The sequence below is a fragment of the Mytilus galloprovincialis genome, chromosome 7 (assembly GCF_965363235.1).
Source record: "Mytilus galloprovincialis chromosome 7, xbMytGall1.hap1.1, whole genome shotgun sequence".
Classification (NCBI taxonomy): Eukaryota; Metazoa; Mollusca; class Bivalvia; order Mytilida; family Mytilidae; genus Mytilus; species Mytilus galloprovincialis.
The window spans coordinates 44,896,167-44,914,304 of NC_134844.1; the positions used below are offsets into that span (position 1 = coordinate 44,896,167).

Consider the following 18,138-nt stretch of genomic DNA (forward strand, 5'->3'; position numbering starts at 1 on the left):
AACTTTCTTAAAGTTTTATATTTTAGAAGGTGGAAGAACTGGATGCTTCATAATTTGTATATAGATGCCTCGTGTTACGTAGTTTCCGTCATTCACATGTCCAATGTCCTTGACCTCATTTTCATGTTTCAGTGACTACTTGAAAAAAAGTTAAGATTTTTAGTAATGTTAAATTCTCTCTTATTATTAGTAATAGGATAACTATATTTGGTATGTGCGTACCTTGCAAGGTCATCATGTCCGTCAAACCAGTTTTCACTTGACCTCGACCTCATTTCATGGATCAGTGAACAAGGTTAAGTTTTGGTGGTCAAGTCCATATCTTAGATACTATAAGCTATAGGTCTAGTATATTCGGTGTATGGAAGGACTGTAAAGTGTACATGTCCAACTGGCAGGTGTCATCTAACCTTGACCTCATTTTCATGGTTCATTGGTCAATTTTTAATTTTCTTGGTTAATGTAAAGTTTATGTGACAGTTGTAATAAAGCCTTATATTTGGGACTATCAACATACTATCAATGACAAGTAAAGAAGGCTAGACATTTCAGCGTGTGCACTCTTGTTAAGATAATAGACAACATTTGCATTTTATCCTATGTTCTTTTTTTAGCCATGTCGTTCAGCTAAATTAACAGGCGGGGTCATTGGACACATTTTAAAACTACAAAACAGTAAATTAAATGATGATTGTGGCCAAGTGAGGTTCAATTTCAGAGAAGATTTTTTAAAATGGTACGACGACAACGACGGACGATGAAGGACGACGGACACCAAATGATAAGAAAAGCGCGACGGGCCATGTGAGCTTAAAAGGGAATGCGAACGTTCAACTGTCGGGCATTACTTTTCCATCTGTCTTGGAAGTAAACAATTTTAGTGTTATTTTAGGCATTGCGTTTTTGGTTGTAATTGTTAACTTCATTTTAGTAACAGTCTCTTTTCAAAGTAATAAAATATCAAAGTTAACAATATCCCAGTGTATGCTTTTCCCAGGGAGCTTAATCTCACACGTTTCGTTTTCCAATAAACACAATATAGAAATATAATGCTCATATTTAAGAGAGTTAAAATAGCCTGATTTCAGCATGCTCGGTCAACTGTTTCTAAATTGCTTAATGCATCATTTTATGTTTTATATTTCACAGGATTTTTTTAAATATAACTTTTTAAAAGTGTTATTACGTTTCTCTTTTTTTTTTTAATTTACTGGTAATATTATTAGTGTAGTACAACATTGAGTAAACTTAACATCCCTGTTTTAATGGATGTCCTTAAGGTAAACTGTTTTATATTTAACTTAAGTTCACTTTATTTTTAGTGCATGTTGTTTTTTGAATAATACTTAGGCCTACTAATATATTCAAAAAATACATGGACCAGCTACTCCGTGCCCAAATCGTGACATCCGGATGATTTAACCCAACATATATACATGTAGTGCATTTAAAAAATACGTGTTATTTCTTCTTCAATCTATTCAACAATCGCCATACACACCGAACTTTGACAGAGACAGATGAGGGGGGATTAGGCTGATTATTGAGGAAATCACTGACCCATGACTGGAGAAAGCTCCCCCTTTATCAGTCAGCCCCCCACCACCTTTTATGAAAATTTCTTGAACTGCCACTGACTGGCGTTGAATATGATTTTTCTAACTACTGTCATTTCGCATATAAATAGGTCATTTATAAACAATCCTTAACTTTTGTTTTGCAAATGTTTCAGAGCTAAGAGTATACCATAGAAGGTTAAGACAGGGAGACAGGTTAGAATCAAGGAAATACTTGAAGAAGAACAACTGTGGAGGACAGTAAAAAAAAGTCCGTGAAAATGTCTTCAAACGCTACTGTTACAGCTGAAGAAATATCATCTCTTTCTTTTTCTTTGGATCAGTTTTTCCTTATCATCATGGGAATGGTTGTATACTGTAAGTTTTGTTTAAAGATACATTTCACATCAAATGATAGACAGGTCATCATTTTAAAATAAGACGTATATTGCGGGGAAACACGTTACTGTGCATACAAACTCTGCTCTGACAAAAAAAATGTTTTACCTGAAATTTTGTGATTCTTCTATCAAAGTCATTGCCAATTATCTGGTTCCCAACTTATCAACTGTAATGTTTAAATTGGTATCAACCCCGACCCCTTGATCATACTCGACGCGATCACGCTACTACGACACACCTAGGACATGCATGAAATGCTTGAAATATAAGTTATAAAGGGACAACCGGAAGTTTAAAGGCGAGGGCAGGGTCAGGTTAATTTCTCGCAGAGGAACTACTGGTACATTTATTCGTTCGGACGCTTGCAACATGTCAACCCTTCTTGTTGTTATTCTCCTGTATTTTTTGTTTTTCAAACTTAAATTTTGTCTCCAACGTACTTGATGAAGGTTATTTTAGAAAATCAGTACTATCCTTGTTTTAGTATTATTCTATGCGTCTGTAGTTTTAAAATAAAATATTGATCTTTTGGTCTTTATACTCGTGGCTTATAAATAAAGTTACTTTTAAAAGTTTTTCAAAGCAAGAATAAAATTGTAAAAACTTGATACAACATTGACTTGAGACACGGTACTCTAAATGGCAACTATTCCAAGCATAAACACAGAACTAGTGCTTCTATGGGGTAAATGATTGAAAAGTTTCTTTTTTTTTTTGGCTTAAAATTTAGTGAAAAAACAGAATATTCTTTCTTTTCTACACTACATAGCTGATAAAAGCTTTTATAATGTACAAAATTAATCATGCCCCCCCCCCCCCTGAGCTAAAAACTTGATGATCTCTAGATCTTATTTTTGTATGACAGTTCATGTTTGTTTGATATTTTTTTTCTCATTTTTTAGAAAATTTCTCCCCCCAAACCCCCAAATTTTGAAAAACTTCCTTATTCAGCTGGTTACGTAATATACTGACAGAAACAGCGATGTTAATATTAATGTAAATGCTGCATGTTCGAAGCGTGTAAATAAATACTACAACTTGTAGTAATCGGTGTGTTCTTACCCTTTAAAAAATATTTATAATAATCAGTTATGCATGTTATAATATGTGTCACTGAACAATCATTGTTTTTTTCCCTGTACATTTACAGTATAATATTACACAAAAGTTGTTTATATTGCTATTCTGTTTTTCACGGCTGTGGTAGTTTTTCCATAAAATATTTTCCGTAATATACAGTCACGCATTATACCCAAACTCTCATCATGCATGTTGGAAGCATGATCACAACGTGTTCTAGTTGTTGGAAACTATATAACCGTAACGACATTTTAATTCTTTATTTCTTCAATACATTTAAAGTCTCAGTCTTACATTTTGTAAAAGATTTTCAGTTGTAAAATCACTGTTTTTGTTATATTTGCAATATTTCACCTAGGAATTTTGTGTGAAAGGATTTAAGTCAAGTTTAGAAGATTAAGCTTATCTAATTTCATTTTTCAATTTGGTTTTCAATTAGTGACCTTTTAATTCAATTCATCTTTTATTCGTGTATTTTTAATTCCATAAATAAGTCCGTATGTTCTATCGTTAATTATTATCTATCTGTTATATTTTCTGTTATCCGTTAATTGGATTTGTCGCTAATTTAGAGAAATAATTGTCAAGTTATTCAAGTAATTTTTTATTAGTTATATAATTTGTTTCATCATTTCGATATGGCAGCTTGGATTTAGTAATACTCTGAGTAGTTCCAACTCTGAACAATTGTATTCCGGCCATGCTGAACTTATAAAATTTATACATCGCGCTAACCGAAGTCGTCTTTTGTTGCAAGAATTAGTCCTAGAGTCAGAGTCCGTGTTGGTATTGTGTGTGTGGTTCCAGGCCAAAACATTACCCAGTCAACAGATACACCAAGTTTCTATTTGAGACATTTATTTGTGACAACTGACTCTTCAGAAGACGGACATACTGGAGGGCAAACTACATGCGATAAAGTGAACATTTTTCGATCACGGAATTCGCCTATTTTATAGAGTTTGAGGAAAATGTCTACCAACATGGACCTTCAAATTATCAAAACGAATATTGACCAATTCTTTCTAGTAATCATGGGCATGTGCATTATATGTAAGTAAATTTAACAAACTAATTTAAATAGCTATAGGTATATTTGAAAACATTTATTTATTTTTTACTGATAAATCTGTAATTGCAGTAACTGCGTTATTAATATGTTAGTGCACATAACGATTTAAATTTAAAAAAAAACATTTTTAATATTAATTTAAAGTTCGAAATTAATTTTCAGATGTCGGTCTTTAATCTATATCTGCATCTTGTTATAAGTTACACGGCTGACGTCACCAACGACAACCAATCATATGAAAATTAAAGTTTTGAAGGGGCAAATATCATGAAGTAATTGGCTTTAAGCTTTTAAAAGATCATCGTTTCTCCTAAGACCGTATCCCTTAAAATTACAGTTGCACGCATAGCTCATAAGGGTACTCTTATCCTTTCCGTAAAGCTATCGTAGTTTTCATCTTATCAACTGGTTATTTCCAGAGTCAATAATATAAGAACTACGTAAAAATGCAGCATATTTTTTGCAAAACGAGACAAATTGATAATTAAACAGTTCAACCATTCAAGTGTTTCATAGATTCCTTAACTAAAATGTAAAAAAAAATTCAATATAAATAGCTAATAATGGGGCATGTATATGGCACGCCGTTTTTATATTTATTCAAATTTGAAGATATCTTGTTTATTTAACAAGATATCTTATTAAGTATTAAGATATCCGTAATTTTTTTAAGATATCTTATTTAATTTGAAAGTAAATAAGATATCTCTATTAGTTTATAAGATATCTCTATTAGTTTATAAGATATCTCCATAAGTTAATAAGATATCTCTATTAATTAATAAGATATATTATAAAGTATATAAGATATATTACTTCTTTATAAAGATATCTTTTAAATACATACTTTATAAGATATCTTATTAATTAATAGAGATATCTTATAAACTAATAGAGATATCTTATTAACTTATGGAGATATCTTATATATTAAATAAGATATCTTTATAACCAATTAAATAAGATATCCCTATAAGTTAATAAGATATCTCTATTAATTAATAAGATATCTTATAAAGTATATAAGATATCTTATTAATTAATATAGATATCTTATAAACTAAAAGAGATATCTTATTAACTTATGGAGATATCTTATATATTAAATAAGATATCTTTATAACCAATTAAATAAGATATCTCTATAAGTTAATGAGATATCTCTAAAAGTTTATAATATATCTCTATTAGTTTATAAGATATCTCTATAAGTTAATAAGATATCGCTATAAGTTAATAAGATATCTCTAAAAGTTTATAAGATATCTCTATTAGTTTATAAGATATCTCTATAAGTTAAGAAGATATCTCTATTAATTCATAAGATATCTTATAAAGTATATAAGATATATTATTTCTTTATAAAGATATCTTTTAAATACATACTTTATAAGATATCTTATTAATTAATAGAGATATCTTATAAACTAATAGAGATATCTTATTAATTAATAGAGATATCTTATAAACTAATAGAGATATCTTATTAACTTATGGAGATATCTTATTAAGTAAATAAGATATCTCTATTATTAACTATATAAAAGATATCTTATATAGTTAATAAGATATCTTATAAATGAATAGAGATATCTTATATTTTAAATAAGATATCTTATATATTTAATAAGATATCTTTATAAACATTTTAATAAGATATTTTATTTAATATATAAGATATCTTATTTAATAAATCAGATATCTCAATTACCTTGTAAACATCAAAGGAATGCTAATCCAATTCCATCATCAGGTGGGGTCCTCCTTCCTTGGCTGTTTCGGCGCTATTCCACAACAACCTCCAGAGGTGCGCCGGCTCAGGTGATCAATCTGAACCTGGAACTGGATGGCCTACACGGCTCCGATGTCTCAGCTGATGTCATTGCTGTTCTTCTGTAACTGAATGCTGTTCTGTATATCTAAATCTGTCCATTATCTACACAATAAATGTTCATTGTTCTAACACTTTGTACTTTTCCACACTTCGTCTCTTTTCCTCCAAATCCACTGTGATGCCACTTCTGCTTCTCTACACACTTCTGTAATCAGTTTCTTCCTCTCTGCTCCTACTACTCCCAAGGTCCTAAGTGCCCGCCACATTGACTGTCCTGCAAAGCCCCTGCATCCGACTTCTATTGCCAAACACCACGTCCTCCATCCCCGCTGTTTGCAATCTTCTACTAGCTGCTGGTATTTTGCCATCTTTCTTTCATAAGCTTCCTCTATTCTGTCTTCCCATGGGACTGTCAGTTCCAGCAAGACCGCCTGCCTAGTTCCCTGTGACCAAATGACTATATCTGGTCTTAGCGATGTTGCTGCTATTTCTGCTGGGAAACTCATGCGTTGATGTATGTCTGCTGTCATCTGCCAGTCTGATGCTGTTCCAAGTATCCCTAAACCTTCTGCCTGGTTGTCTTTCTTTTCTCCAGCCCTCACAAAATTTACAAATGTGATGTTCTTCTGCATCTTTCTCTTCTTTCTCCTGGTGGTATCCAACTTTGCTGCTATTGTTTTCAATACACTGTCATGCCTCCATGTATATCTTCCATCTTTCAATGCGACTGGACATGCTGACAACACATGCTGTAGAGATGCTGGTTTGTCTTTGCATAAGGTGCATGTTGGGTCTTCTATCAACCCCCAGGTATAGAGGTTTGATGGGCTTGGTAAAACATCATACACTGATCTTAGTAGAAAACTCAATCTGTATCCCTCCATACTCCAAATCTCGCTCCAGGTCAAAGCCCTGCTTCTAGCTCCTTGCCAATTCAACCAACTACCCTGCTGTTTCATTCCTACTGCCTTAACATTCCTACTCTCTTCTTCCATCTGTCGTATTTCCTGTTGCACCAGTTCCCTCCGTCCCTTCTCATTTACTGTATCCCACCTTGGTTTTGTTGTCATACCAAATCCCTGTCTACCAACTGCTGTTACACCAACGATGACACTGTGCTTTAGTCTAGTCTCAGCTTCCTTAACTGCTTCCTCTGCTTTCCATTTTCTTCCTGTCCTGATCTTTACTTTGGCTCCTCTCACTTTAGCATCTTTGCTGTCTCTCAATGTCATAACCTGTCTTGTCTTTGTAACTTTATACTCTTCTGTCAATGCCTTCATTGGTAATTGTAGCTTTGTTCCTGTGCTGTACAATCCAATGCTGCTGAAACTTCTTGGCACACCCAACCATCTTCTTAGGCATGCACTGATCTTTCTCTCTAAGGCCTCAACTTTGGACAATGGGAACTCGTAAACTAGTAATGGCCACAATATCCTTGGTAGGACCCCATGTTGATATATCCAGGCCTTATATCTTCCTGGGAGCCCACTTTTGTCTATCTTCGTCAGCCATTCTACCAATTGCACTTGAACTTCACCCATGTTTACCATATCTGCTAGTGTTGCATCAAACTTTTTACCTAGGCATTTCACTGGTTTCTCTCCAACTGTTGGTATCTTTTCACCTGCTAACTCAAATGTCTCATCTTGCACTTTGCCTTTCCTCACTATCAAACTTCTAGATTTACTTGGTTTGAACTTCATCCTGGCCCACTTAATCATCCTTTCCAATTCCTCTAAAGTCCATCTTCCCTCTATGACTGTTTTTGCTGTCACTGTCATATCATCCATAAAAGCTCTTACTGGTGGTTGCCTGACCCCTGATGACAATAATGGTCCTCTACTTGGTTTTTCTACTGATTTTACAATCAAGTTCATTGCTGCTGCAAACAGGACTACTGATACTGTACACCCCGTTAGTATTCCAACTTCAAGTCTCTGCCAAGCTGTGGTGAAGTCTCCAGCTGTGAACCTCATTTCAATCTTGTCAAAATACTCTCGCAGCATAGTTCTGATAGTTGGTGGAACATGATACCTCACCAATGTCAGGTCTACTAGTTTGTGAGGTATGGACCCATAAGCATTAGCCATATCTAGCCAAAACACTGCTAAGTCACTTTTCTTCTCCTTTGCTTCTCTTAAAATCTGTGTAATAACGCTGGTGTGTTCGATGCAACCAGATACTTCAGGCATGCCTCCTTTCTGGACTGCGATGTCTATATATTCGTTGCCAAGCAGGTACCTCGTCGTTCTCCTTGCTAAAACTGCCAGGAATATCTTCCCCTCAATGTTTCTAAACTGTTCAACTTTCCTGGAGTTCTCTTCTTTTGGTATAAAACATCCTTCTGCCTTGTACCATGACTCTGTCATCTTTCTCCTTCTCCAAATTACTTTTAATAGCTTCCACAACCTTCTGATCAGTCTGGGACAGTTCTTATATACCCTATATGAAATACCATTTGGTCCTGGTGCTGACCCTGCTCTTGCCTTTCTCACTACGTCCTGCACTTCTTGGAACTTCAGGTCTGACTCATCAAACTGTTCTTTTGGCTCCTCTGGTGTTAACAATTTCCCACATTCTTCCAGGTCTTCTCCTCGTCTCTCATCACTGTGGGTCTTCCTGAGATGTTCTTCCACTTCTTCCCTCGAGTTTTCCAGTTTGCCAGATCCTCTCGCTCCAAATAATCGCTTCATATACTGAAATGGGTTTGCTGTAAATGTTGTTCTCTCCTTTGCCTTTTTCTTTCTATCTCTTCTATGCGTTTCTGCTCTTGTAAGTGTTTTAAGTTTCTCCCTAGTTTCCTTTCTTAACTGCTGTAATGGTAACCTTTCATTCTCATTGGCGACTTTGTACCTCTTCTTTAACCTTCTCAGGTCTCCTCTCAATTCCTTGATCTTCTTCTGTCTCCGGTTACTATGGCCTAGTTTTGTTGGTTGTTTCCCTTGTGGCACCACTCCAAATCTGTCCTTTCCTACGCTGTAAATAATGGACGTCATTGCTGTTATCTTTCTGTCTACACTGCCTGCTAATGTTGCCTCTAAGATGTTTTCCAAATCTTCGTCAAGCGCTTTCCAAGCTGCTTTGTCTGCATTCGTTGGCCATTTGATCTTCTCTTTGCGTGGCTCATTCTCTTCTCTACGGGTTGTTGGTTCTATCCTGTCTTCTTTACGGACTGTTGTTTCTATCCCGTCTTCTCTATGGACTGTTGGTTCTATCCTCTCTCTCTCTTCTGCCTCGTCAAGTTGTTCTACCTCTGTAGGCTGTTCCTCGTGCTCATCCTCACCCTGGGTCACAGGGAGGCTATCATCACTGTGGTTTGCTTCCCGGATGGTCTCCTCCTCCGTCTGACCAGATCTCTCTGTGCGTTGATTGTCAGAATGGGGTTGCACACATTTCATTCTACTTTGATGGATCTTCAAACCTCTAGAATTCTTACAGACTTTACCACAAAAACATTTACATCCGTTGCTCTGGTTCGTTGTCCTTGTCGGTTCCATAGTCGTTTCCTGGTCCTGTCCTATGGGCTGTTCATCCTCCCTCGCTCTCGCACAGCCCCGAGGGTGTCTTAGTATATATCGTTCCATAGCGTGTAAAATGGGTTCCCCTTCACAGGAGATGCACTTTGACTTGCCAAGCCTCCTGTTAATTAATATATAAGATATCTCATTTTGTTATTAAGATATCTCAATTAGTTTATAAGATATCTTATTTAACTAAATAAGATATCTCGAAATTGAATAAATGTAATAACGGCGTGCCATACATGTAAGCTGTAACTCGCGATCATGTTGCCTTAATTTCGAGAACTTGGGATTGTTGTTTTAACTTTTAAATTCATTTTTGATTAATCTTAATTAAAACGAATATTTATGTGAAAGTAAATAGACTCTGTGGTTATGTTGTGCTTGCCTCAAGTGCGGAGGGTCGTTGGTTCGACACCCGATTGAGTAACACTCAAAATACTTTGAATTCGTATTGCTGATTTTCCTTCAAGCACAGTATCTTCATGTGTGAAGAAAAAAAAACAAAGACCGATCAGCATTGAATCGGAAGAATGTCACTGTCAGTGTGTCCAAGTAAATAACAGTTTTTCATGTGAACTGTTACATTGTGAGCAAGCATGTTAAATATCGGACATTAAAATATAAAAGTGTGGTGAGATGAACTAAACAAGATGTTATACAGCTACACAGACTCGATTGGTTTGGACTGTCGATCCGTTTTTGTCGAGCCTACAACTTCTGTCGCAGAAAGCTCGACATGGGGATAGTGATCCTGCGGCGGCGGCGACGGCGTTAACTAACTTCTTAAAAGCTTTATATGTTAGAAGGTGGAAGACCTGGACGCTTCATACTTTGTATATACATTGTAGATGTCTTATGTTATGAAATTTCCGTCTGTCATATGTTCATTGTCTTTGACCTCATTTTCATGGTTCAGTGGATACTTGAAAAAAAAACGCTTCATACTTTGTATATACATTGTAGATGTCTTATGTTATGAAATTTCCGTCTGTCATATGTTCATTGTCTTTGACCTCATTTTCATGGTTCAGTGGATACTTGAAAAAAAAAGTTAAGATTTTATGTAATGTTAATTTCTTTCTTATTATGAGTAATAGGATACCATTTAGTATGTGCGTACTTTTGAAAGGTCCTCATGCCCATCAGACAGTTTTCATCTGACCTCGACCTCAATTCATGGATCAGTGAACAAGGTTAAATTTTCGTGGTCAAGTACATACATCAGATACTATAAGCAATATGTCTACTATATTTGGTGTATGGAATGATTGTAAGGTGTGCATGTCCAACTGGCAGGTGTCATCTGACTTTGACCTCATTTTCATGGTTCAGTGGTCAAAGTTAAGTTATTGTGTTTTGGTCTTTTTTTCTAATACTATATGCAATAGGTCAACTATACTTAGTGTATGGAAATATTTTATGATGTTCTTTTCTGTTTTCAGGTTTTATTTGACCTTGACCTCTTTTTTATGGTTCATTGCTTAGTGTTAAGTTTTTGTGTTTTGGTCTGGGTTTTTTAATACTATAAGCAATAGGTCAACTATATTTGTTGTATAGAAGGATTGTGAGATGTATATGTCTGCCTGGCAGGTATCATCTGACCTTGACCTCATTTTCATGGTTCATTGATCAATGTTAAGTTTTTATGGTTAAGCTTGTTTTTTAGAAACTATAAGCAATAGGTCAACTATATTTAATGCATAGATTGATTGTAAGGTGTACAAGTCTCTCCTGCATGGTTCATCTGACCTTGACCTCATTTTCATGGTTCATTGGTAAATGTTTTTTTTTTATGGTTAACTGTTTCTTAGAAACTATAAGCAATAGGTCAACTATATTTGGTGTATTGAATGATTGTAGGGTGTACATGTATTTCCCATTTGGTTTATCTGACCTTGACCTCATTTTTCTTGGATTATGTTAAGTTTATGTGATACTTGTAGTAAAGCTTTATATTTAGGACAATCAAAATAAAATCAATGGTCGGTAAAGAAGGCGAGGCATTTCAGCGTATTCACTCTTGTTATAAGATATGGAGCGTACCATATTGTCTGCACAGTATCATAAAAAGACATTTTCCAACACTTTTTTCATAGGGGCGTGGCCCAAAGGATTGACTAGAGTATATAAATATAGTCTTCCGTTCTTCAGTAAAAAAGTGGCGGGAATAATGAATACGCAGCAACGACTAGTCGAAATGGGAACGTGAAATCAGAATTGTGTTTAGAGAGTGTCATACTGTCTGCACGTGAAAAACCCCTGCAACAACTGAAGGGTTTGTAGGTGGCATGTTGATAGGCAAAAATTCTGTCACTATCCAACATACCTAAATTTTTCAGTGTCGGTCAACATCTCCCCTCCTTTCAACTAGGTGGACCCCTAACCAACATAACCTATTTTTTCAGTGGATGTCTACATTTCCCGCCTTTCACCTAGGTGGCCCCCACTGCAGAACCTACCTCTTGTATTTATTTGCCACTTGATTAAAACAAACACCAATCAGTAGAGGCGCATAAAAGCAAAGAATTCATCAATTTCAGTTAAATCTCTTTTCAAGTGCCATGCAGTGACAACGCCCATCGCTTTTTAATCCGATCCCTAAAATTAAAAAAATAAATATATATGAAATAGTTTTCGCTGGGTGTTTAACAATCGACATTCTTAAAACTACGTCAGTTACTGGACGATACCGAGACTAGCCTACAGAAAAAAAGTTAGATTTAAACAATTCGAATGTTGAAACAGGCGCGTAGCTACGTTTACGTCAAAACGCCCGGGCGTACACTTGAATTTTGATAAAATAAATTATAATCTAAAAAGAATTATAAATAACTGGTAAAATGCTCATCAGCCTTTTACTTCTTTCTTTAATGAATTTCGAATAAGAGGGACGAAATTTTCTTTTCAACCGAGAATCATGTCAAATGAGCTGCTTCGGGTAGAAATCGACATTCGAATGTGTACGTGTATATGATGATGACTAAGTTTGGAACATACAGTAATAGATGAACTTTGGTCTGTGTTGCAGGGTTCTTATATGGCTAAATTTACAAAACAGTTACAGAATTGGCATAGAGATTATTTTCAACCCAAAATATGTTAGCAGATGTATTGATATTCATTTGCACAATGTCGATTTCTATCCGAAGCAACTCATATATTTGTTCATATCCTGTAAAAGTCTGAATCTACTGTGAAGTGTGCGTACTTTTCAATGCATTTACTGGTGAGATTCGATATGTGGTTTGTCGAGCCTGTGATTTATCATGTTTAGCTTTCCTCAATTTCGACGGCGGCGTCAATGTTTAGGTTTATAGTTTTTTTGAATACCAATAACTTTGTCAAACCTTCATGAAATTTTACGGCGGATGTTGGACAGAAAGTGTATATTCCAATGAGTATCCAGATCATAATGATGAAATTAAATATATAATTTTCTGTATTCTACGGATTTAAAGGAATTTCATTTTGCTGTTTTAAAGTAGTTAGATTTTGAAAATAAAGTTCGTTACACATCAAATTATTTTGTCAAAACTTCATCGAATGTTTTTAATCTATGGAAGAAGCTTTCTTTTATCTTAATGTCTATAGCAAAATTTTGAAAAATAACGTTGTTCGTTCATTTTTTTGACAGACGAACTCATCTTTACCCAATTAACAAACAGTCTCGGATTTCGTTTCACATAATTAATTTATCAGTAAACCTTCAGAGATTGTCATGAAACTTGGGCAGACGTTAATATTCCAGATCAAGAAACTTCAAAGCATATTTAAAGAAAATTATTTTATTTAAATCCTGTAAAGAACTGATAAATGGATAAACTTATTTGCGAGAAGAACTCACAGGCAGGACCCAGGGTTCCACAGAACTCTTTACGAGTTTTGATATTGTACCTGCGCATGTCTGAAAACTAATTTTTCCATGCTTACTTAAGATTTTATTTTTCGATTGAATGCTTTACCCAACAGCCTCTTTAAAACTTATCTCAAAGTTACTGATTAGGACGTTTTCTATAAAACCAATAACTTAGATTCCAAAGTTTCATTCAACATAAAAATACACCATTAAATTCTAAGGTCTGTTACTATTGATGAGTTTTGAATGACAATATTGTATTTTATTCCTGAACAAATCGATAGCTCGGGGGCTTCGCCCCTTCGAACCCACTACCACCAGGTGCTGTGACCTGGACCCGCTAGGGCTCCTCAGACCCCTCGCCGAGTTTCGGGCGTACACGTAAAAATGACCTAGCTACGCCACTGTGAAATGCATTGTTAGAAGTACAGTAACTGTAAAAACAGTGATTTTTACTATTTTACAGAATATGTTTTAGCTATATTAATTTAGACTACTGATAGGTAGTTTATTAAACCTTGAAAGAACAGGATATTGCAATTTTTCCAGTTTAAACGAGATAAATTGTTATAACCTATAGGTGGTACAACTCGTCAATGTGTATCCAAGTTTTTAAAATTTATTGATCATATCATATCAGATATTGAGATAGCCATAAAAAATAAATTGTCTTATTTTTGCAGACGAGTTCGTCTTATTGTCATCAAATAAGTTATGTATATTAAAGAATATACATTTTAGATATAATGATGTGGACATATAATGTGTACCAAGGTATTCTTATTCAGGTCTCAGCTTTTCAACTCCAGGTGCATAGTCCTATATGCCAATGAAACCTGTTAAACAAGGGGAATAAAAGTATACGTTGTATTAAGTTAAGCTTTTACACCCTCTAAACCAAAATTATTATCCCTTATGCATATCTTTCAGTTCATATATTAAAGGAAAAAAACTACAAGGATGGTGTTAAACAACCTTGACTACCTATGATGATCTCGCAAGGTCGGCAGCAATGAAAACGAAAATACAATCATTATTGACATCTTTCGACGAACATGTACTTTGCACGTGTTAAAGACAGAAGCGGTTACCACTACACGGTCACCGTCAGCGTGGTAGTGTTACATTTGCTTGCCACGGACGCTTTAAATTTACACATGTTACATACGCAGACTCTGTAAGATGAATAAGTTCAGAGCCAATCGCAGTGGCGGATCCAGCCAATTTAAAAAAAAAAAGGGGGGGGTCCAACTATATGTCCCCATTCAAATGCATTGATTCTACATTTCTTTTTTTTTCGATTAAGAAATTGAGACTCAAATAAAACTAATGGCATTATGCAAATATATAAGGTAAAGGTTCGAGTCAGCCTTTTCCCGCAATATTAAAAATTGTATATCTAGAAAAGAATCTCCACAACCTATCAATATTTTTAGCTTTGTTTTGTTCCTTAACTATTGCTCTTCTGCCACCCCTTATAGTATCAATTTGATTTTTTAAAATTTCACCAAAGTACATCCTTAAAATCTATAACCTTATAAAATCGACTTTTAAAAATAAGGTTAATGCTTTCTCCGTATTTTGCTTATCTGATAAAAATAAAGTTTTGTTTGACGGATAAAAGTTTAAGTGTAGGCGGTTTCCGGGAAGGTTACACGTGTAGCTGTACTACGCATGGTTTAGTGAAGCTGGGGCTGTAAATTGTGATCGTAGGGTCCGTCCATCCGTTTGTTCGTTCCATAGCACCTTTTTGCATGTATGCATTGACTGGATTGTATTGAAACTTTTAGAGAATCTAAGCACCTTACTGCATTGATCACCAATTGTTTTATATCTATTCAAAATGATTTTGAGTTTCCTTTAGAAAAACCTGTACTAAGTCATATTTTCTCATTCTACCTGTTTCTTAGTCTTGTACACATAAACAATTATTTTTGAGATAATTTATAGTTATTCTATATTCATATAAAGTTATTATACCGTGAGTGACTCCTATTTTATTCTTTATCAAAATAGTTTCACAAAAGGAGATATGCATGTTATGTTCACAAACTCTTTTAACTCATTAAATTTCAAAGGAGTGTATCAATTTCTCACAAGCATGTGCACGTTTTTAAAAAAAATCTATGTATGAAACATTTTGGGGAAATTCCATGGCCAAACAATTTCTCCTTCAAATTGTTTTTCTTTGCAACAGTCACAATATATTTCTTATATAATATCTAAAAATGGGGAAAACATATGAATGTAGCATATAGATGATCATGCAACAATAAATAAAAAAACAGTTGCAGGAAAAAAAACCCATTAAAATTCAATATAGGCAAGGCTTTTGGGAACTTATCTAAAAGCAATCACCACGTTTGACAGATTGTATGCTTAGTTGATTTGCCATAGTATAAGTTGTCTGATTAAAACGCCAACACAGGAAGAATTATACATTTGCAGTAAACATACCCGTAAGCAAATTTTATTATTAAATAAATGAGTAAAGCACAGATAAAGCTCAGGTGAAACAAGTTTGTCCTATGTACAAGTGTATCGAACAAACTCACCAAAACTATAATGTCGCGCTCTCCTCGGGTGCGAGAGATTGTGGGTGTCATCATCTTGGGGTGGGGACAATCAAAGACTTGTAAATTGGTATTTGCTGTCTCTCCTCTACGCACGCGGCACAAAGAATGCTATGGTTGGAGTCCGAATAATGTGTCCTAGTAGGATGACGAAAATAAAATATATTCGGACAAGAAAAGGTTCCATATCATTTAACTCTTGGAGAGTTGATTGAAATCCAATTAGTACATAGTTTAGTGGGAGTTGCGGATACAAGATGCATCATATACACAGTAAAAGTCCATGTTTTACTATTGAAAAAAAAAACAACAAAAAAAAACAATGGGATGAAAAGATTAAAAGTAGTAATGGAATCCAGTGTTTTCTGAAATTTATCACCAATTATCGATCACTGATTTAGAAATAGTTATGGATACATGGTGAGGACGAACGACGAAGGAACGAAATATTAACAAACAAACCGTATAAACGAACGAACAAATAGAAGGACGGACGAACACAACAGTCACTTCACACAACCACACCACTAATTACGTAAAGTAATAAACAAAAGAAACGTATTCGTCGTAATCTTAACTAATCTCCAAATATAAACCTTCCGTAAAACACTGTCTCCAAAATAAACAAAAACCGACGTGTTTTTAAAGACTGTTGTTGTTGCCCCAAAGCACTACACTATCACTTTATGATAATTTGTTGCGTCAAAAGGATTAAAGACAAATCAATACACATTGTCTTTGATATAAGACTTAAAACAAAAAGTTGATGAAGTGAAAACTTAGCCATTCCATAATTTTACTAAACAATCGTTGATTCTCAAAATGAAATTCACTACTAACAATTGGAAACTGGATGATAACTGAGGGCCCTCATGGGGTTTTTGATTATGTGATTACTTGGCCGTTTTTTTAATGATTATTTTTGATTATTAAGCCAAATATTTCATGATTATTTGATTACCTAGGACTGTATTTTTAGTTTATGATTATTTGATTACTAAAGATAAGCAAATATTTAATGATTATGTGATTATATTGGCAAAAAAATGGTGATTATGTGATTACTAGGACCCCCCCATGAGGGGCCTCATAACTCAACGGCTTTACAGTTTTACATGTTGAGAGAAAATATTGACCAATTGTATTCTGTTATCATGGGGATGTGTGTAATATGTGAGTAACAATTCACTTTATTCTAATTAGACGAATTCCAAAGTAATACGTCTTTTTCGTTGTTTAAATGTTTAAATGTTTTCGCATACAATTTCAGCCAATTATATTGTATATATACTTATTTTCCAAATTCGTTGTTAGTTTAACGTATACACGCAGTAGCTCGCCCAATTTTTTCAAATCAGATCAGCTAAAGTGCATACCATACACAAATCATATTGCATATATACTTATTTTCCGAATTCGTTGTTAGTTTAACGTATACACGCAGTAGCTCGCCCAATTTCATCAAATCAGATCAGCTAAAGTGCATATACATTGTACCATACACAAATCGTATTACTTTTACACGTAATTCACTTATTTGGAAAGGAATGAAAATATGTTATCGCCGGCTCGCAAAGGTGAGTTTGAATCTTCTTATGAGGTCCCTTTAAGTCAGATAGTCCATCACGTGTCTTCTTTTACATCCCTTGCTTTCAAATCGTCAAACCTAATGAAGGTTAATAATCCAGAAAATCGCTTCGAACGCACGGAATTTAAAAGTGTTATTTTAATTTTATATCTATTTAGACCAGACGGTCAAAATATTCTGCTTACTATGTTTATAAAGATAACCCAATTTTCTTTTTGGCCCTCAAAGTAGAACTTTATAGATTCCCATACACAAGCAAAATACTTTGTTGTTATAACTTTAGACATATAAGCCCAATGAAAAGAAGTACATTTGCGATTTTTTTAAGTACTGCCGCAAGTGTGATTAAGAACTGAACAAAATCAATCCGTCTCCAAACTTATTTTTGACCTAATAATGAAGCAAAGTCACAATATGAGATATGTTAGATAATTCTTATCAAAATAACGTCAAGATTTTTACTAGGATTAATTTAGAATTAAACAAATTGGTTGACATGCACGACGAATAAAACCTATGACAAGACTACCAAACTTGATTTTTAATAACCCCAATAAGAGTCCATATACAAAATAATGTAATTCCAGGAAAAGCCATTTCAGTTCAGATATAAATTTACAGATTTCTGGAAAAATACTCCCCATCAATTCGTC

At 34.5% G+C, this 18,138-nt stretch overlaps 1 protein-coding gene across 3 annotated transcripts in view; it reads left to right on the plus strand.

Annotated features, from left to right (window-relative positions):
• LOC143083092 (putative ammonium transporter 1) overlaps positions 1–18,138 on the plus strand; it is a 37,758-nt gene that overhangs the window by 3,990 nt on the left and 15,630 nt on the right. For 2 of the 3 annotated variants that reach the window (XM_076259306.1, XM_076259303.1), the window contains exon 2: positions 1,733–1,934. In XM_076259306.1, coding sequence (XP_076115421.1) covers positions 1,838–1,934 — 97 coding nt within the window. In that variant the 5' untranslated portion in view covers positions 1,733–1,837. Of the gene's footprint in view, positions 1–1,732; positions 1,935–3,397; positions 4,092–18,138 lie in introns of those variants that run through there. The other variant, XM_076259304.1, reaches the window with a different exon arrangement.